Source organism: Leptopilina boulardi, unplaced genomic scaffold, assembly GCF_019393585.1.
Source record: "Leptopilina boulardi isolate dan_hultmark-lab unplaced genomic scaffold, ZJU_Lbou_2.1 LbouV2_80, whole genome shotgun sequence".
Classification (NCBI taxonomy): Eukaryota; Metazoa; Arthropoda; class Insecta; order Hymenoptera; family Figitidae; genus Leptopilina; species Leptopilina boulardi.
In genome coordinates, this window is record NW_026138028.1 from 254238 (window position 1) to 276107 (window position 21870).

The 21870-nt window shown below is 29.0% G+C and overlaps 1 protein-coding gene across 1 annotated transcript; it reads right to left on the reverse strand.

Moving 5' to 3' along the window:
* Positions 1-340: 340 nt before the first annotated feature.
* On the reverse strand, positions 341-20509 carry LOC127290749 (transcription factor Sp3-like). The gene is made up of 5 exons (XM_051319523.1): positions 20347-20509; positions 6816-7744; positions 6168-6732; positions 5643-6098; positions 341-5337 (listed from the first exon to the last, which is right to left on the reverse strand). Exons 1-4 carry the CDS (start codon positions 20498-20500, stop codon positions 5659-5661), a joined length of 2088 nt encoding a protein of 695 aa, XP_051175480.1. The 5' UTR covers positions 20501-20509; the 3' UTR covers positions 341-5337; positions 5643-5658.
* Between the last annotated feature and the right edge of the window lie 1361 nt (positions 20510-21870).

Below are 21870 nucleotides of genomic sequence, written 5' to 3' on the forward strand. Positions count from 1 at the left end.
TTTATATAAATAGGTAATTCATTTTTAATTTACTTAATTATAATTCTTTAATAATTTTTTTTAAATTAAAAATTACAGTAGTAAGCTATAAAATTGGTTATCCAACAAAACATAAAATGTTGGAGTTTATTGTCTGTTAAATTTGTGCTTGTGAAATTAAAAAAATAAAATATACAAAATTGTAATTTTGTAAATTTTTTGAATATGAGGATTATCTTTTTTAATAAATTTATTTTATTCCTTCAGAAGGTTTTTTAAAATTAAAAATTATAGTAAGCTGTAAAATTGGTTATTATAAAAAAAAAACAACTTGATTTTTGGGAAAAAAATGAATTTTGGCTTCAGAACATTTGTTTATTCTGCGCTACTGTCCCGTACACAGATACTCGTAATAAAATTGAAAAACACGTGTTAACTACGTGGTCGGGGTTATATATATATTTTTTTTAAATATAAATTTTGAGTTTGTTCCATTGTTCGTATTTTAAAGTGATATTTCACTCGCTGTGCAATAATTGAAAAAAAAGAAAACACCTTTGTTTCTTAATTTAATTCTTCTTCCACAAAAAACATTTTTATTAATTAATATAAAAAAATAAAATTTTGCAAATATTTTCAACATGTTGGCATTATATTTTCAAAATTCCATTATCCTATATAGAATGCCAAAAAGATTGACAATAAATGCAAAAAATATATTCAATTTTAAAAAATTAAATTTTTCTTCTAATCTATCAAATCAAATATAAAAAACTTTTTTTCTGTAAAATTTAGAAATTTGTCAATAATAAATTATTCTGTTTAATTATTTTTAAAAGAAAAATTTGAATTTATAAAAAATTTGTTTGAAGCGTGTGTACAAAAAATTGATTTACATAATTGGAAATTTTTTCTTTGTAAAATTAGATTTATATCTTATTTTTTAAAAAATTGTCACAATTTTATCGTGACGCTTCCAATTCCATTTCTACGCTTATTGATGAATTTCAAGTAATTTTTTTTATTTTTCTTTGAAAATGGAAAACGCATTTTTTTTCCTTTTGCAACTTCTACAAAACTATATTGATTTATTGATTAAATATATTATAGGTTTCAAAATTACCATAAACTTATGTAGTATACTAATCGCTAATGAAGTATTATACAATCACTAAATTATTGCTTTGTCGTACCTTGTGTATCACACTAATCTAAATTCTATGCACTTATTTATTTATATATATATGTATATGAGTTTTTTCAAAAAAAATTTTTGTAAAAGCATTTCGCTCCCGCGATTTATTTTCATTTTGTTTTTCTTTTTTAAAAATATTTTTCTTTCGCTTGAGATTAAAAAAAATTGTTTAGTCAGTTTGCTTTAAGTATTTTAATTATATAAAACAATTAAACTTATAGTTATATAATTAATTATAATTAATTATCTTTGAATAGATAAAATTGTAATTAATAATACCACAATATAATTATTTACTATAATAACAAGATAATAAATTATAATTAAATGTTAAAAAGAAAATCTTTGAATTATTATATTCTTTGAAAGTCAAATGAAATGTGATGGCGGGAACGTAAGCTTAAATAAATCTGCGTGTTTAAAAAATATAATAGTATCAATTGCCCATTTCAAGGTAAATACAATATAGCAGATCTAAAATTACATTTTGTCGCAAAACACCTTTTTTTAAAAATAAAAAATATCAGTTCTGCAAATTTGGAAAACTTTGCACGTGTAACTACTTTACAATTTTTCTCTTCATTTCTAATTAGTTCTTTTTTTTTAACTCTAAGTTCTAATATAATAGGGAAACAAATTCGTCGACAAAATGTATCACTAATATTATATATGAAATATAAAAAACTTCATTTTGAAAATTTTTTAAATTATTACAATTTCTGATTACAAAAAGTTTTTCCATTTCGAATATTCGAATAAAAGGACATTTCTTCTTCGATTTATAAGAAACCCCTAAAATTTGAATTTTCTTTCAACAAGTTAAGATTGAACTGGAAAAATTTTAAATTGGCTAAAATCGAATTTTAATTTTAATGTTTGCAAGAATTGCATTTTTTTTTTTGCTCGTTTCCAGAATCTAAAATAACACATAATCACTTATTCGTATCCAATTCAATTGTCTAAAGGCATCGCGATACACTGCATAAAAAACAATTTTTTATTTATTATTCTACACGCCGTCAGTCTCAGTTCACATTTTTTTTGTTTCATGATTTGTGAAAAATTCGAGGATTTTTCACCGCAGATTATTTCAGAATCAGGAAACGTTCCAAATTTATTAGTATTATTATTATTATTATTTTCTGCTATTGACTACAGTTATAAGGTTTTTGTATAATATATTTATATGTGTACTTATTCGATTGACTGTAGAGTATTGTTTTCTATAAATAATTTAAGGGCAAAATTGATTATTATTTATTGAGTCTAATACCAGTTTGCTGTCAGTCTGAATAACGACTGAAAAACTATAGACTCGATATTATACTTGATTTTATAAAAAGAAAATAATAAAATTATATTCACTAAAAAAAATTCTTCTCTACTTGTTTCGATTATTTTTTCCAAATATTTTAATTAGTAGAGAAGTGAAAATTTTTATTCTTGATAAATTGTTCAAAATCGTCGATGTATTAGGACGTTTTAAGGTATTTTAACTACATTTTAACAATTTTTTTAAATAAAAAAAATTAATTTTACAAAACAAATATTATTCATTGATAATAAATGCACTGTCTTCCTTTGACTATAGTAAACTCACGTATATCACTATATATTCTCACTATTTTTATTTAAATACCTTTGCCAAATATAACTGAAAAAATTAAAATTAAATTCATCTTGACTTAGTTTTGACTAGAAACGATGAGATAAATATATTTTTTTTAATAAAAGGAAATTATTTAAAATTATAATTTTCTTTTTAAAGAGGCAACAAATTATAATAGATTAAAATAATTATCAAAGCAAAATAAAAAAAGAAAGCAAAAATTATAAAATTAAATTAACGGCCTACAATGAAATTATTATTTTCAAATATATTGAATGAGGTAATTAATTATTATTTGAATGTCTAATGTTGAGCTATTTTTCAGGACACACGAAATGTCCCATTGACGTTATTTGGACAATCTTCATATTCAATGTAACGCCTACAAAACATTTCTATAGAAATTCTAAAAAAAAATCCAAATTTTGTGTATTCTTTGCTTTTTTTAAATTAATTTCTTTCGTGTATTTATTATAATTATATTATTGTAAGAATTAATTGTCAGGTAATTTTTTAAAACTAATTTTCGGAAATCTTTGATGTTTAAATATAGTTTAAGTTTTGAATTGAGAAATTATTTTCTACATTTAATTTTTGCATTTTGGAAAATGAAATAAAAATGAAAAAAATATAAGACGGTAAAATTTTGACAAAGAATTCACATAATTTGGTACATGATTGTTTAATCTATTTAATCCATTTACACTTGTATGTCATCTAATTTTATGCCTCGATTGATAAATATTTTTTAAATCTATGACTACCCTGCGAGGTTTGATGAAAAGCGTTTGAACATACTTCATTTTTTGCTTACTGACAATAATTTTAAAGTAAAAAAAAGAAAACAAATTTTTGTTAAATAACATTATAAATAACATTTTTAAAATCAACATAAAAATTATATTAAGAATTTGCAAATGTAACTAATTGGAAAAAATTGCCTGCATCGATTTATTATTACAAATAATACATTATTTTTCATTTTTTTATTATAATAAAAAAGTTGTACATCCCCTAAAATAAAAAAAATTTCAATAAAAGTTTAATTTTTTTTATATTTTCGAATTTTTTATACTCAAAGACAAAAAATATCTACAATTTTTGAAGTTTCATTATTTTTTTTTTTTTTTTGCTTTTTTTATATAAACATTCTAACATTAAATAGGGGATGTTATTTAAAAAATTTTTAATTAATTTTTTTCTTATTTGCAAGTAACTTTTTACAAATAGACAAGTAAGATATAAAAATAATATTTCGAATTTTTTTTCTTTAGAAAAAATTGAAATTTCAAATGCTCTACTAATACTACATATTAATATTATTATTATTAGTATTAGTATTATAGTATTATTATTATTATTATTATTATTTTTATTATTATTTAGGGACAGTCTACTTAAATTCATATATAAAGAATGGGATATGCATTTTTAGATATCTTAGTCGATATTAAAAATAATTTTCTCCATGCTATCCTTTTTCTAGAAATAAAGGAACGATTTTTTTTCCTTTCAAATCTTTCAATTTTTTTTTAAGTCCATGTTTAAATGGAATTGACGCTGTCAAAGTTTTGTGTCAAGTGACGACGGATTAAAAAAGATTTTTTATTTAGTGAAAATTCGATGTCTCGTTCTCGGCAAGAACCATTATTATATTTTGGCTCAAAAAGGTACTGGGTAATACTTGAGTATCGTTTTTTTCTTTTTTTGGTAGAAAATATAAATCTACACGAGGATAGGACGCAACTATTACCAAAAACATTTCCGGGCACAAAAATATTTTCAACAACATTTTTTTCTGAATTTTTTTTCTATTTTATAGGATTTTTTTTTCTTGTCCCATTTGCTCACTATATTTCATGTACTTAAAAATAATGAAAAAAAAATTGTTTCATTAGAAAAATGAATTTTTTCTACTCGTTTCTAAATAGAAAAAAAAATTGTTTGAAAAATGTTTTTGTGCCAATGATTTTCTCACAAGAAATTTTACAATCTTATCAAATACAATTTTATCCATGATGAGAATATTAATGTATAACGCTTAAAAATGATTTTTCTCGTTTTTTTTTGCCTTAAAATGTCTGTACTCGAGATCGTAAAATCGCGAGCGAGTTTAAAGTCACCATTTTTTTATGATCTTGTAGTACAGTTTTTTTTATGACAATAAAACTGCGTTACAATGTGAATTTCAATTTTTTTTTTCATTATAGAAAATAAAATGGAACAATTTTATGGCGAGTTTTAAAAACGGGGGTACAGAAAAAAAATAACGGAAATATAGAAAAAGAATATTACATGAGGTTCCTCTGTTAATGTGAATTTCCTTGATGAACATATAGATTGAACGAAATATAAAGTACGACACGCACTTTTGTATTTGCTTTCCTGGTCCTCGAACGTTTACGATAAATTTCCTTTTCTTTTTTTTTTTTTTGATCGTTGCTTATCTCTATTGAATTTTTCTTATGTGATTTATAGGATTTCCCATGTTTTGAATATTATAAATATTCGTCGATGGAAATCTATTGGTACAATTTCAACAGCATTTCATAGTCTGTAAAAAGTTAAAAACACTTTATTAAAAATGTTTTTTGAAACAATATTTTTCTTCTTTGAAAAAAAATTTAATTTACATGCAATTTAAAAAGATTTTAATTTTTTCAGATTTAAAACCAGATACAGTCAGACGAAACGCTGCTGTTATATTTTTCCTCATTTTGTTTTTTGTAAAAAATTTCCGCGGAAAGTCATCTCAGGACTTTTTAAAAAAATTCTATCTAATCAGGTTCAGAATTTAATTTCTCCACGGGATGCAAATTTTTTGTAGAAACTAAAAATAATATATAAAAAAAAACTGACCTTATAAATCGTTGTTTTACGTGGACGAAACTTCAATATCATCCAAATCACCATTTTCCTTTTGGCATGCGGACTCAAGATGTTTATTTAAATATGATTTTAGCGCAAATGATTTACGACATCGTGGGCATTCATAATTTTTATCAGCCGAATGCGTTTGCATGTGTGCACGTAAATTTGAACGATCGGCAAATGCCTTACCGCAATGAGCACAACCATATGGTTTTTCCCCAGTGTGACTACGCAAATGTCCCTGAAGTAACCATGGTCGGGAGAACATTTTCCCGCATACACCACAACTGTGTGTTAATTTGTGTGTTAATACATGCATTGCCAACGCTGGCATACTCACGTATGCCTTGCCACAATAAATACATTTTTTCGCTGATTGCGAATCAATACTTCGATGTGTTTGTTTGTGTCTTGATAAATTCGATGATGTCGCATATTGTTTGCCTGCAAAAAAAAAAGATTTTTCGAAATAAAAAAAAAAAATTAATTTTTGTATTAAATAATATCACTCACCGCATTCGCAGCAAATATAACGTCCACCCTTGGGCGATTCAAGACTGTCAACAGGTTCAGTCTCGACATCATCTTTTTGTTGTTGCTGTTGCTGTTGTTGTGAGGGTATCTTTTTATTTTTTGATCTACCATCAGCAACGAGTAAAGTATCATAGGTGTAGGCGGCAACTTTCACCTCCGATTGTTCGGTGATTGTTTGTACCTCCTTGTCACGTTGACTTGGTTGTGAATTTGGATTATTGTTCTCGATATCGCTACTGCATTCGGAAGTCGGTGGCGTTAATGGTGGAACCGTCTCAATTGTTTGCTGAGTGATAATTGACGTTGGCACCGATGGAGTGCTGTACGTGAATAAAATCTCCTGAACAGGTGATAGTGGTATAAAAACACCTCCGGATGTTTGTTGAATAATTGTTGCATTTGTTGCTGGCTCGTAAATAATTCCAGTTTGATGATGTTGAATTTGTTGCTGCTGATGATGATGATGATGATAAATACCAGTGTTTAAATCACTGGCAAGAATTGTGTTTACTTGATAGACAGGTTGCTCGGTAGGTTGATACACCTGTAATTTTATAAGAATTAATAAAATGTAATTTTTTAAAATTTATTTTTTTTTAATTTTTGTAAAAAATGATTTAAACATACCGTCATCTCCTGAACGTCAGTTGAGGGTGAATCAATGACATTTTGTGGACCAATTGCAACACTCGGCTGTGGCAATGGTGGCAATGATCTTGACAATTCCAATAAATCGTGAGCAGCTTCCGTCTCTGCTGCCGATCTATCTCTAAATAGGCCTGTAGCAATTTCTCCAGCCAATGATCTCTCTCTAAAAAATCCTCCATTAACTTCCGCTTCCGTTAATGATCGATCTCTAATTACTCCCAATTCCGTTTCAATTACTGATGATCTTTCTCTAATGACACCTGTTGAAAATTCCGTTTTATCAATAATTTTTTTCTCCACAATTTCCGATGATCTATTATTGACAAAGTGTTCCGTTTGATTTTGATAATCCTTCGAGATTATAACCGAGCGTGAAGAATCGAAACTCGATCGAAAACGTTCGGTGGAGGATGTTTTGTATGGTGAGAGAATTTCGAGTCGAGTATTGTAACCTTCAATTGAAGAAGAAGAAGAGGAAGAAGTAGATAAGGAAGATAATCTAAGAGAATCTTCATTGAATTTTGATAATTTGGTAAATTCTGGCCTGATTTCTTCGTAATTTTTTGATGATGTTGATGATAATGTCGGTTGTAGTACATTTCCAATGCAGGAAATAACAGTTGTTTTACCCGTTGTAATTTTTGGTGGATTACATTGATCGATGACATTTTCAATAACATCTTGTACTCTCTGGAAACGTTTTTTTGGCGATTTATCAATGGAATTTTCAATTCGTTCATCATTCGTTCTACATTCTTCTTGAATTTTTTGATGACGCCTTTTTGGTGATTTTTCCACAGAATCCTCAATTGCATCTTCCTTCACGTTCTGAATTCTCTGTAGTCGAATCGATGGAGATCTTTCATCGGAGGCTGTCAATTCATCTTTCTCCTCTGATAATGACGCTTCTGAAAATTCAAAGCAAAAAAATTCATTATCAATAGAAATTATCCAAAGTAAAAAAAGTGAGAATATTAACAATCTCTACTTTATTTACAGAGAAAAAAAATTTGTCAATTTAAAAAAATTATATTTTTAGAGGACTAAATTTTTTAAATAATTAAAAGTCTTTTTCTAAATCAATTTTTAATTTAAAAAAAAATTGAAAAACCTGTTGCAAAAACAGGATTAAAAAAATATGCAATTATCCAATATAATGAAAAATAATTTTTCTTTTTGTACAAAGCGTATAGCAGAAAATGGTTTGGTAAACTAGTTGAGAATTAAGCCGAGTACAGAAAAGGTATAGCCTTCACGGACTGCGGCATCGATTTTTCAGTAGCCCCTTGCCGTAAAGTTTTCAAATGAAATTTCGAACGACTCGAGCAACTTCCGTGTCTGCCTTCGCCAAACGGAAATGGGGCAAAATATTCAATAGTTGTTTATCACGAACTGACGAGATACAAAGGGATAACAATGATTCATAATATAAGACACGCGCATATATAATTGTGAATAATTATAATCACATTAATATATAAATATATATTTTCAAAATCTAATAAATCCATTTTGAAAACATTTTCTTTCATTTTATTTCAAAATTTTTTAATTAAATTTTTCTTTAAAGAGAAATATTATAGGAAATAAAAACTGTGTGTTATTGTTATTTTTAAATGCAAATCGTTAGAAAGAAATTAATTATAATTTCTATTTTCAAAGTAAATTTACGTATTTTATTCATTATAAAAGTAGATAGCAAGTTTTTAAATTACTTTGACGTCTACTTAACATATAGTCGAAGCTAATTCAAGATGAAGTCAATGTTCTAGTTTGACTTTAAAAAAAAGACTATAATTTATTTAAATCTATACCTATACTATATTTTCTTTAAAACTATTTTTATTTCGAACTTAAATATAACAATTGTAACACTTAATTATTATTCATTTTTTATTTCAACATTACAATTATTAAAAATATCATTTCTTGTCAGTTTTATAATTTCGTAGTACTTTTAAATTACTCTTAATTTTTAATAAAATATTACCAAATATAAATTACTGATTAAACTAATTTAGTAATATTTTTTAGTAAACTTTTTTACTAATTTTTAGTATAATATTAGTTATTTTAATATTACAATTGTTGAATATTATTAATAAAGATATGTGATAATTGTTATATTTTTCTCCTGTTTTTTCTTTAGCTTTACATAAATTATAAATGTGAGAATATTTTTTGGGGAAAATAAGACAGACATTGATTTTATCATCCCTTCTTTCTTTTTTTTAATACAATTTTCGAGGTGTCAAGTTGTTATGTAACTGATGTATAGGGTAAGAAAAACATGTCAGATTTATCAAGAAGATTAGGGGATTCTTTAGGTGTATAAACAATACGTGATCCTTAATAATGTATGATACATTTTATCATGATATACCCTCATTCATTTTTTTTTCCTAAGGGACATATTTTTTTCCCTACTGCTAATTTGAAAAATTGACTCCAATCTACTTGTACTTATTATTCGATTGATCCAAATAACTTTAGACAACAAATATAAATATATAATAATCTTATCTGTATACGACAAAAAATATTTTTATTAAATTGGATTATTATTTTTTTTATATTTTTCAAATATCTCCATTAGAAACAAAATAAATGAATTATTATTAACAAATTAAATAATACAAAAAAAATTAAATAATAAAAAATAAAAATAATTGAAAAAATGTCTTAGGAAAAATGTGACATACGAATAGCTATATACATATACTGCCAGAGCTTACAAGTGCTTCGCTACGCAACCAGACGAAATATTACGTAAGGATCGGGACAGTGACTAATACTTTAGAAATATATAACACTTAAATGTCAACTATATAACAAAAACTATTTTTTTAAACAATTTTTATATTATAATAAATTTAATAACAACAAAGTTAAAGGCATTTATTTGTCCGTACAAGCTCGCGTGCAAATATTATGTGCTTTACAATTTTCTCCATAGTCACTATACATGTATTTTCGACCGTTGATGAAGGATTTGGTGTGAAAATTGACGACTTAACAGTTTCAAGCTTTCAAAATTGCAAAAAACGGTAAAAATTGTTTGTCTAATAAAAATTAAATTTTTTGGGAATTTAGGAGATGCTTAAGGGTGGCAATAGAAATCTTCCTCTACTCGGATTTGGCTGTCGATTTTTTTCTACACTTTTAGGTGTATTTTGTGCAAGAAATTGCAATAAAATAGTCCGCCTAAGAAAAATTGAATTTTTTTGGGAACTTTTTTATTTTTTTGGATTTATGGGTTGGATGACTTTTTGGTGGTAATAGGTGTCTTCCTCTACTCGGATTTGGCTGTCGATTTTTTTCTACACTTTTAGGTGTATTTTGTGCAAGAAATTGCAATAAAATAGTCCGCCTAAGAAAAATTGAATTTTTTTGGGAACTTTTTTATTTTTTTGGATTTATGGGTTGGATGACTTTTTGGTGGTAATAGGTGTCTTCCTCTACTCGGATTTGGCTGTCGATTTTTTTCTACACTTTTAGGTGTATTTTGTGCAAGAAATTGCAATAAAATAGTCCGCCTAAGAAAAATTGAATTTTTTTGGGAACTTTTTTATTTTTTTGGATTTATGGGTTGGATGACTTTTTGGTGGTAATAGGTGTCTTCCTCTACTCGGATTTGGCTGTCGATTTTTTTCTACACTTTTAGGTGTATTTTGTGCAAGAAATTGCAATAAAATAGTCCGCCTAAGAAAAATTGAATTTTTTTGGGAACTTTTTTATTTTTTTGGATTTATGGGTTGGATGACTTTTTGGTGGTAATAGGTGTCTTCCTCTACTCGGATGTGGCTGTCGATTTTTTTCTACACTTTTAGGTGTATTTTGTGCAAGAAATTGCAATAAAATAGTCCGCCTAAGAAAAATTGAATTTTTTTGGGAACTTTTTTATTTTTTTGGATTTATGGGTTGGATGACTTTTTGGTGGTAATAGGTGTCTTCCTCTACTCGGATTTGGCTGTCGATTTTTTTCTACACTTTTAGGTGTATTTTGTGCAAGAAATTGCAATAAAATAGTCCGCCTAAGAAAAATTGAATTTTTTTGGGAACTTTTTTATTTTTTTGGATTTATGGGTTGGATGACTTTTTGGTGGTAATAGGTGTCTTCCTCTACTCGGATGTGGCTGTCGATTTTTTTCTACACTTTTAGGTGTATTTTGTGCAAGAAATTGCAATAAAATAGTCCGCCTAAGAAAAATTGAATTTTTTTGGGAACTTTTTTATTTTTTTGGATTTATGGGTTGGATGACTTTTTGGTGGTAATAGGTGTCTTCCTCTACTCGGATTTGGCTGTCGATTTTTTTCTACACTTTTAGGTGTATTTTGTGCAAGAAATTGCAATAAAATAGTCCGCCTAAGAAAAATTGAATTTTTTTGGGAACTTTTTTATTTTTTTGGATTTATGGGTTGGATGACTTTTTGGTGGTAATAGGTGTCTTCCTCTACTCGGATTTGGCTGTCGATTTTTTTCTACACTTTTAGGTGTATTTTGTGCAAGAAATTGCAATAAAATAGTCCGCCTAAGAAAAATTGAATTTTTTTGGGAACTTTTTTATTTTTTTGGATTTATGGGTTGGATGACTTTTTGGTGGTAATAGGTGTCTTCCTCTACTCGGATTTGGCTGTCGATTTTTTTCTACACTTTTAGGTGTATTTTGTGCAAGAAATTGCAATAAAATAGTCCGCCTAAGAAAAATTGAATTTTTTTGGGAACTTTTTTATTTTTTTGGATTTATGGGTTGGATGACTTTTTGGTGGTAATAGGTGTCTTCCTCTACTCGGATTTGGCTGTCGATTTTTTTCTACACTTTTAGGTGTATTTTGTGCAAGAAATTGCAATAAAATAGTCCGCCTAAAAAAAATTGAATTTTTTTGGGAACATTTTTATTTTTTTGGATTTATGGGTTGGATGACTTTTTGGTGGTAATAGGTGTCTTCCTCTACTCGGATTTGGCTGTCGATTTTTTTCTACACTTTTAGGTGTATTTTGTGCAAGAAATTGCAATAAAATAGTCCGCCTAAGAAAAATTTAATTTTTTTGGGCAGTTTTTTGTAGTCCTGGATGACTTTTTGGTGGTAAAAAAGGTCTTCCTCTACTCGGATTTGGGAGTCAATTTTTTTCTACACTTTTAGGTGTATTTTGTGCAAGAATATACAATAAAATCGTCTGCCTAAGAAAAATTTAATTTTTTTTGGGCAAATTTTGTAGTCCTGGATGACTTTTTGGTGGTTAAAAATGTCTTCCTCTACTCGGATTTGGGAGTCAATTTTTTTCTACACTTTTAGGTGTATTTTGTGCAAGAAATTGCAATAAAATAGTCCGCCTAAGAAAAATTGAATTTTTTTGGGAACTTTTTTATTTTTTTGGATTTATGGGTTGGATGACTTTTTGGTGGTAATAGGTGTCTTCCTCTACTCGGATTTGGCTGTCGATTTTTTTCTACACTTTTAGGTGTATTTTGTGCAAGAAATTGCAATAAAATAGTCCGCCTAAAAAAAATTGAATTTTTTTGGGAACTTTTTTATTTTTTTGGATTTATGGGTTGGATGACTTTTTGGTGGTAATAGGTGTCTTCCTCTACTCGGATTTGGCTGTCGATTTTTTTCTACACTTTTAGGTGTATTTTGTGCAAGAAATTGCAATAAAATAGTCCGCCTAAGAAAAATTGAATTTTTTTGGGAACTTTTTTATTTTTTTGGATTTATGGGTTGGATGACTTTTTGGTGGTAATAGGTGTCTTCCTCTACTCGGATGTGGCTGTCGATTTTTTTCTACACTTTTAGGTGTATTTTGTGCAAGAAATTGCAATAAAATAGTCCGCCTAAGAAAAATTGAATTTTTTTGGGAACTTTTTTATTTTTTTGGATTTATGGGTTGGATGACTTTTTGGTGGTAATAGGTGTCTTCCTCTACTCGGATGTGGCTGTCGATTTTTTTCTACACTTTTAGGTGTATTTTGTGCAAGAAATTGCAATAAAATAGTCCGCCTAAGAAAAATTGAATTTTTTTGGGAACTTTTTTATTTTTTTGGATTTATGGGTTGGATGACTTTTTGGTGGTAATAGGTGTCTTCCTCTACTCGGATTTGGCTGTCGATTTTTTTCTACACTTTTAGGTGTATTTTGTGCAAGAAATTGCAATAAAATAGTCCGCCTAAGAAAAATTGAATTTTTTTGGGAACTTTTTTATTTTTTTGGATTTATGGGTTGGATGACTTTTTGGTGGTAATAGGTGTCTTCCTCTACTCGGATGTGGCTGTCGATTTTTTTCTACACTTTTAGGTGTATTTTGTGCAAGAAATTGCAATAAAATAGTCCGCCTAAGAAAAATTGAATTTTTTTGGGAACTTTTTTATTTTTTTGGATTTATGGGTTGGATGACTTTTTGGTGGTAATAGGTGTCTTCCTCTACTCGGATTTGGCTGTCGATTTTTTTCTACACTTTTAGGTGTATTTTGTGCAAGAAATTGCAATAAAATAGTCCGCCTAAGAAAAATTGAATTTTTTTGGGAACTTTTTTATTTTTTTGGATTTATGGGTTGGATGACTTTTTGGTGGTAATAGGTGTCTTCCTCTACTCGGATGTGGCTGTCGATTTTTTTCTACACTTTTAGGTGTATTTTGTGCAAGAAATTGCAATAAAATAGTCCGCCTAAGAAAAATTGAATTTTTTTGGGAACTTTTTTATTTTTTTGGATTTATGGGTTGGATGACTTTTTGGTGGTAATAGGTTTCTTCCTCTACTCGGATTTGGCTGTCGATTTTTTTCTACACTCTTAGGTGTATTTTGTGCAAGAAATTGCAATAAAATAGTCCGCCTAAGAGAAAATTGAATTTTTTTGGGAACTTTTTTATTTTTTTGGATTTATGGGTTGGATGACTTTTTGGTGGTAATAGGTGTCTTCCTCTACTCGGATTTGGCTGTCGATTTTTTTCTACACTTTTAGGTGTATTTTGTGCAAGAAATTGCAATAAAATAGTCCGCCTAAGAAAAATTTAATTTTTTTGGGCTTTTTAGTTTTTTGGATTTATGGTCCTGGATGACTTTTTGGTGGTAAATAAGGTCTTCCTCTACTCGGATTTGGCTGTCGATTTTTTTCTACACTTTTAGGTGTATTTTGTGCAAGAATATAGCAATAAAATCGTCTGCCTAAGAAAAATTGAATTTTTTTGGGCAACTTTTTATTTTTTGGTTTATGGTCCTGGATGACTTTTTGGTGGTTAATAGGTGTCTTCCTCTACTCGGATTTGGCTGTCGATTTTTTTCTACACTTTTAGGTGTATTTTGTGCAAGAAATTGCAATAAAATAGTCCGCCTAAGAAAAATTGAATTTTTTTGGGAACTTTTTTATTTTTTTGGATTTATGGGTTGGATGACTTTTTGGTGGTAATAGGTGTCTTCCTCTACTCGGATTTGGCTGTCGATTTTTTTCTACACTTTTAGGTGTATTTTGTGCAAGAAATTGCAATAAAATAGTCCGCCTAAGAAAAATTGAATTTTTTTGGGAACTTTTTTATTTTTTTGGATTTATGGGTTGGATGACTTTTTGGTGGTAATAGGTGTCTTCCTCTACTCGGATGTGGCTGTCGATTTTTTTCTACACTTTTAGGTGTATTTTGTGCAAGAAATTGCAATAAAATAGTCCGCCTAAGAAAAATTGAATTTTTTTGGGAACTTTTTTATTTTTTTGGATTTATGGGTTGGATGACTTTTTGGTGGTAATAGGTGTCTTCCTCTACTCGGATTTGGCTGTCGATTTTTTTCTACACTTTTAGGTGTATTTTGTGCAAGAAATTGCAATAAAATAGTCCGCCTAAGAAAAATTGAATTTTTTTGGGAACTTTTTTATTTTTTTGGATTTATGGGTTGGATGACTTTTTGGTGGTAATAGGTGTCTTCCTCTACTCGGATTTGGCTGTCGATTTTTTTCTACACTTTTAGGTGTATTTTGTGCAAGAAATTGCAATAAAATAGTCCGCCTAAGAAAAATTGAATTTTTTTGGGAACTTTTTTATTTTTTTGGATTTATGGGTTGGATGACTTTTTGGTGGTAATAGGTGTCTTCCTCTACTCGGATGTGGCTGTCGATTTTTTTCTACACTTTTAGGTGTATTTTGTGCAAGAAATTGCAATAAAATAGTCCGCCTAAGAAAAATTGAATTTTTTTGGGAACTTTTTTATTTTTTTGGATTTATGGGTTGGATGACTTTTTGGTGGTAATAGGTGTCTTCCTCTACTCGGATTTGGCTGTCGATTTTTTTCTACACTTTTAGGTGTATTTTGTGCAAGAAATTGCAATAAAATAGTCCGCCTAAGAAAAATTGAATTTTTTTGGGAACTTTTTTATTTTTTTGGATTTATGGGTTGGATGACTTTTTGGTGGTAATAGGTGTCTTCCTCTACTCGGATTTGGCTGTCGATTTTTTTCTACACTTTTAGGTGTATTTTGTGCAAGAAATTGCAATAAAATAGTCCGCCTAAGAAAAATTGAATTTTTTTGGGAACTTTTTTATTTTTTTGGATTTATAGGTTGGATGACTTTTTGGTGGTAATAGGTGTCTTCCTCTACTCGGATTTGGCTGTCGATTTTTTTCTACACTTTTAGGTGTATTTTGTGCAAGAAATTGCAATAAAATAGTCCGCCTAAGAAAAATTGAATTTTTTTGGGCTTTTATTTTTTTGGTTTATGGTCCTGGATGACTTTTTGGTGGTAATAGAGTGTCTTCCTCTACTCGGATTTGGCTGTCGATTTTTTTCTACACTTTTAGGTGTATTTTGTGCAAGAATATTGCAATAAAATAGTCCGCCTAAGAAAAATTGAATTTTTTTGGGCAACTTTTTTATTTTTTGGATTTATGGGTCCTGGATGACTTTTTGGTGGTTAATAGGTGTCTTCCTCTACTCGGATTTGGCTGTCGATTTTTTTCTACACTTTTAGGTGTATTTTGTGCAAGAAATTGCAATAAAATAGTCCGCCTAAGAAAAATTGAATTTTTTTGGGAACTTTTTTATTTTTTTGGATTTATTGGTTTGTATGACTTTTTGGTGGTAATAGGTGTCTTCCTCTACTCGGATTTGGCTGTCGATTTTTTTCTACACTTTTAGGTGTATTTTGTGCAAGAAATTGCAATAAAATAGTCCGCCTAAGAAAAATTGAATTTTTTTGGGAACTTTTTTATTTTTTTGGATTTATGGGTTGGATGACTTTTTGGTGGTAATAGGTGTCTTCCTCTACTCGGATTTGGCTGTCGATTTTTTTCTACACTTTTAGGTGTATTTTGTGCAAGAAATTGCAATAAAATAGTCCGCCTAAGAAAAATTGAATTTTTTTGGGAACTTTTTTATTTTTTTGGATTTATGGGTTGGATGACTTTTTGGTGGTAATAGGTGTCTTCCTCTACTCGGATTTGGCTGTCGATTTTTTTCTACACTTTTAGGTGTATTTTGTGCAAGAAATTGCAATAAAATAGTCCGCCTAAGAAAAATTGAATTTTTTTGGGAACTTTTTTATTTTTTTGGATTTATGGGTTGGATGACTTTTTGGTGGTAATAGGTGTCTTCCTCTACTCGGATTTGGCTGTCGATTTTTTTCTACACTTTTAGGTGTATTTTGTGCAAGAAATTGCAATAAAATAGTCCGCCTAAGAAAAATTGAATTTTTTTGGGAACTTTTTTATTTTTTTGGATTTATGGGTTGGATGACTTTTTGGTGGTAATAGGTGTCTTCCTCTACTCGGATTTGGCTGTCGATTTTTTTCTACACTTTTAGGTGTATTTTGTGCAAGAAATTGCAATAAAATAGTCCGCCTAAGAAAAATTGAATTTTTTTGGGAACTTTTTTATTTTTTTGGATTTATGGGTCCTGGATGACTTTTTGGTGGTAATAGGTGTCTTCCTCTACTCGGATTTGGCTGTCGATTTTTTTCTACACTTTTAGGTGTATTTTGTGCAAGAAATTGCAATAAAATAGTCCGCCTAAGAAAAATTGAATTTTTTTGGGCAACTTTTTTATTTTTTTGGATTTATGGGTCCTGGATGACTTTTTGGTGGTAATAGGTGTCTTCCTCTACTCGGATTTGGCTGTCGATTTTTTTCTACACTTTTAGGTGTATTTTGTGCAAGAAATTGCAATAAAATAGTCCGCCTAAGAAAAATTGAATTTTTTTGGGAACTTTTTTATTTTTTTGGATTTATGGGTTGGATGACTTTTTGGTGGTAATAGGTGTCTTCCTCTACTCGGATTTGGCTGTCGATTTTTTTCTACACTTTTAGGTGTATTTTGTGCAAGAAATTGCAATAAAATAGTCCGCCTAAGAAAAATTGAATTTTTTTGGGAACTTTTTTATTTTTTTGGATTTATGGGTTGGATGACTTTTTGGTGGTAATAGGTGTCTTCCTCTACTCGGATTTGGCTGTCGATTTTTTTCTACACTTTTAGGTGTATTTTGTGCAAGAAATTGCAATAAAATAGTCCGCCTAAGAAAAATTGAATTTTTTTGGGAACTTTTTTATTTTTTTGGATTTATGGGTCCTGGATGACTTTTTGGTGGTAATAGGTGTCTTCCTCTACTCGGATTTGGCTGTCGATTTTTTTCTACACTTTTAGGTGTATTTTGTGCAAGAAATTGCAATAAAATAGTCCGCCTAAGAAAAATTGAATTTTTTTGGGCAACTTTTTTATTTTTTGGATTTATGGGTTGGATGACTTTTTGGTGGTAATAGGTGTCTTCCTCTACTCGGATTTGGCTGTCGATTTTTTTCTACACTTTTAGGTGTATTTTGTGCAAGAAATTGCAATAAAATAGTCCGCCTAAGAAAAATTGAATTTTTTTGGGAACTTTTTTATTTTTTTGGATTTATGGGTTGGATGACTTTTTGGTGGTAATAGGTGTCTTCCTCTACTCGGATTTGGCTGTCGATTTTTTTCTACACTTTTAGGTGTATTTTGTGCAAGAAATTGCAATAAAATAGTCCGCCTAAGAAAAATTGAATTTTTTTGGGAACTTTTTTATTTTTTTGGATTTATGGGTTGGATGACTTTTTGGTGGTAATAGGTGTCTTCCTCTACTCGGATTTGGCTGTCGATTTTTTTCTACACTTTTAGGTGTATTTTGTGCAAGAAATTGCAATAAAATAGTCCGCCTAAGAAAAATTGAATTTTTTTGGGAACTTTTTTATTTTTTTGGATTTATGGGTTGGATGACTTTTTGGTGGTAATAGGTGTCTTCCTCTACTCGGATTTGGCTGTCGATTTTTTTCTACACTTTTAGGTGTATTTTGTGCAAGAAATTGCAATAAAATAGTCCGCCTAAGAAAAATTGAATTTTTTTGGGAACTTTTTTATTTTTTTGGATTTATGGGTTGGATGACTTTTTGGTGGTAATAGGTGTCTTCCTCTACTCGGATTTGGCTGTCGATTTTTTTCTACACTTTTAGGTGTATTTTGTGCAAGAAATTGCAATAAAATAGTCCGCCTAAGAAAAATTGAATTTTTTTGGGAACTTTTTTATTTTTTTGGATTTATGGGTTGGATGACTTTTTGGTGGTAATAGGTGTCTTCCTCTACTCGGATGTGGCTGTCGATTTTTTTCTACACTTTTAGGTGTATTTTGTGCAAGAAATTGCAATAAAATAGTCCGCCTAAGAAAAATTGAATTTTTTTGGGAACTTTTTTATTTTTTTGGATTTATGGGTTGGATGACTTTTTGGTGGTAATAGGTGTCTTCCTCTACTCGGATTTGGCTGTCGATTTTTTTCTACACTTTTAGGTGTATTTTGTGCAAGAAATTGCAATAAAATAGTCCGCCTAAGAAAAATTGAATTTTTTTGGGAACTTTTTTATTTTTTTGGATTTATGGGTTGGATGACTTTTTGGTGGTAATAGGTGTCTTCCTCTACTCGGATTTGGCTGTCGATTTTTTTCTACACTTTTAGGTGTATTTTGTGCAAGAAATTGCAATAAAATAGTCCGCCTAAGAAAAATTGAATTTTTTTGGGAACTTTTTTATTTTTTTGGATTTATGGGTTGGATGACTTTTTGGTGGTAATAGGTGTCTTCCTCTACTCGGATGTGGCTGTCGATTTTTTTCTACACTTTTAGGTGTATTTTGTGCAAGAAATTGCAATAAAATAGTCCGCCTAAGAAAAATTGAATTTTTTTGGGAACTTTTTTATTTTTTTGGATTTATGGGTTGGATGACTTTTTGGTGGTAATAGGTGTCTTCCTCTACTCGGATTTGGCTGTCGATTTTTTTCTACACTTTTAGGTGTATTTTGTGCAAGAAATTGCAATAAAATAGTCCGCCTAAGAAAAATTGAATTTTTTTGGGAACTTTTTTATTTTTTTGGATTTATGGGTTGGATGACTTTTTGGTGGTAATAGGTGTCTTCCTCTACTCGGATTTGGCTGTCGATTTTTTTCTACACTTTTAGGTGTATTTTGTGCAAGAAATTGCAATAAAATAGTCCGCCTAAGAAAAATTGAATTTTTTTGGGAACTTTTTTATTTTTTTGGATTTATAGGTTGGATGACTTTTTGGTGGTAATAGGTGTCTTCCTCTACTCGGATTTGGCTGTCGATTTTTTTCTACACTTTTAGGTGTATTTTGTGCAAGAAATTGCAATAAAATAGTCCGCCTAAGAAAAATTGAATTTTTTTGGGAACTTTTTTATTTTTTTGGATTTATGGGTTGGATGACTTTTTGGTGGTAATAGGTGTCTTCCTCTACTCGGATTTGGCTGTCGATTTTTTTCTACACTTTTAGGTGTATTTTGTGCAAGAAATTGCAATAAAATAGTCCGCCTAAGAAAAATTGAATTTTTTTGGGAACTTTTTTATTTTTTTGGATTTATAGGTTGGATGACTTTTTGGTGGTAATAGGTGTCTTCCTCTACTCGGATTTGGCTGTCGATTTTTTTCTACACTTTTAGGTGTATTTTGTGCAAGAAATTGCAATAAAATAGTCCGCCTAAGAAAAATTTAATTTTTTTGGGCAGTTTTTTGTAGTCCTGGATGACTTTTTGGTGGTAAAAAAGGTCTTCCTCTACTCGGATTTGGGAGTTAATTTTTTTCTACACTTTTAGGTGTATTTTGTGCAAGAATATACAATAAAATCGTCTGCCTAAGAAAAATTTAATTTTTTTTGGGCAAATTTTGTAGTCCTGGATGACTTTTTGGTGGTTAAAAATGTCTTCCTCTACTCGGATTTGGGAGTCAATTTTTTTCTACACTTTTAGGTGTATTTTGTGCAAGAAATTGCAATAAAATAGTCTGCCTAAGAAAAATTGAATTTTTTTGAAAATTTTTTTTTTCGAAAAACGATTTAAAGGTCAAAATATGTGTCTTCCTCTACTCGGATCGGGCTGTCAATTTTTTTCTACACTTTTGGGTGTATTTTGTGCAGGAAATTGCAATGAAACAGTCTGTCTAAGAAAAAAAAATTTATAAATAAATTAATTAATTGAAAAATAATAAAAATCTAAGACAATGAATTGTACCTTGATTTGTAACAGGATAAGGATTGTCTTCCAAGGGAGAGACATTTGTTGGGGACGGTGTGCTTCTTCCTCGAGGCCGATTCTCAAATCCTCTGGCGACGCTGTTTATATACTTGTTGCATAATGCTTTCTTCACCATATAACAACGTGGCATTTTGAATAACTAATTTTTCTTTATTATCTCCTTTTTACAATTTTTGTTTCTTTAATTTTTTCCCCTCTTTTGTTTTTGCGAAAGAAAAAAAAGAGAGAGAGAGATAGAAAAAAAGAGACACAATTCACCTGGCGGAAGATTGGTTTTAAATTTTCCAGTTTTTTTATTTTCTTCGCCTTTTTTTATATTTCAATTTTCTTCTCCATTCGATTTTCTTGTTTTGTTAATCAATATTTATAGAGAAAAAAAATAGAAATTTGAAACTTTTTCTTCAGTCTTATTCTATATATTTTGGGAATTTTTGGTTCTTTTTTTGTTGTTATTGTTGTTGTTGTTGTTTTATCTGGTCCGCCCGGTTTTGCCGTAAAAGAGAGAGAATTTTTTTTTACATAATCGTTGTACGATAACCGAAAAAATTTATTGAAAATTTTTGGTAATGTATTTTTTTTAAAGATTTAGAGAATTTATCTTGACTCTCTCTCTCTTTCTTTTTTACCTGTGTGGTATTTCGGTTTCGTTGTATTTTCGTGGGTGGAAGATTTTTTTTTTCTAGTAGTTTAATAAAATCTTAAATTATATTCTCTTATCTAGAAATGTATAGTATACATATATTTGTATATATATATGTATCAAAGTCTTGGCGTCTCTCTCCCTCTCATTTACACACGAGGATGAGGCTTAAGCGATTTCTTACGGTTTTTTTTTCGTCCTCATTTCCTTTAAATCCTTTTATCTCGTTTCTTTTCACAATGGATTTTGCTATTTTTTCTTCTGATATTGTTCTCTTTTTCTTTTGTTTCTTCTATTTCTTCTTTTCTTTGTTTGTGTTTTCTCTTTTTGTGTTTTTCTTTCAATTTTTTTGTTTCTTCTTTTTCTATTTTTTCTCCTTTATATTTATTTTTCTTTATTTTTTTCTTCTTTCTTTCACTTTCTTATTTTGTTGTTTCTTTTGTATTTCTTTTTTCTCTTTATTTTATTTACCACTTTTTTTATGTTGTTTTTCTTCTTATGGTTTTTCTATTGATTTAACTTTTTTATGATTTTTCCTTGGTGTTAAAAATTCAATGTACATAAAACACTTTTCAATGATTTTAACGCCTTTAAAATCATTTTTTTTGCTTAAAATCAAAATTTTCTCTCTTATAATCATATTCAAAATTGTTATCTTTTTCACAAAATTTTTGCATTAAACTTCTTGTGAATAATTTTTTCTTTTAAATTTGTTCTTCAATTTTCAAACTTTATATGTCTTTTCCATTTAATCCTTTCTATTGTTTATAATTTTATTTTCTTTATTCATTAAGAGGAAGAATGTGTTTTTTCTCTATTTTGACTCTTTTCTTTTTTTTAGAAAGTCTTTATTATTTCAA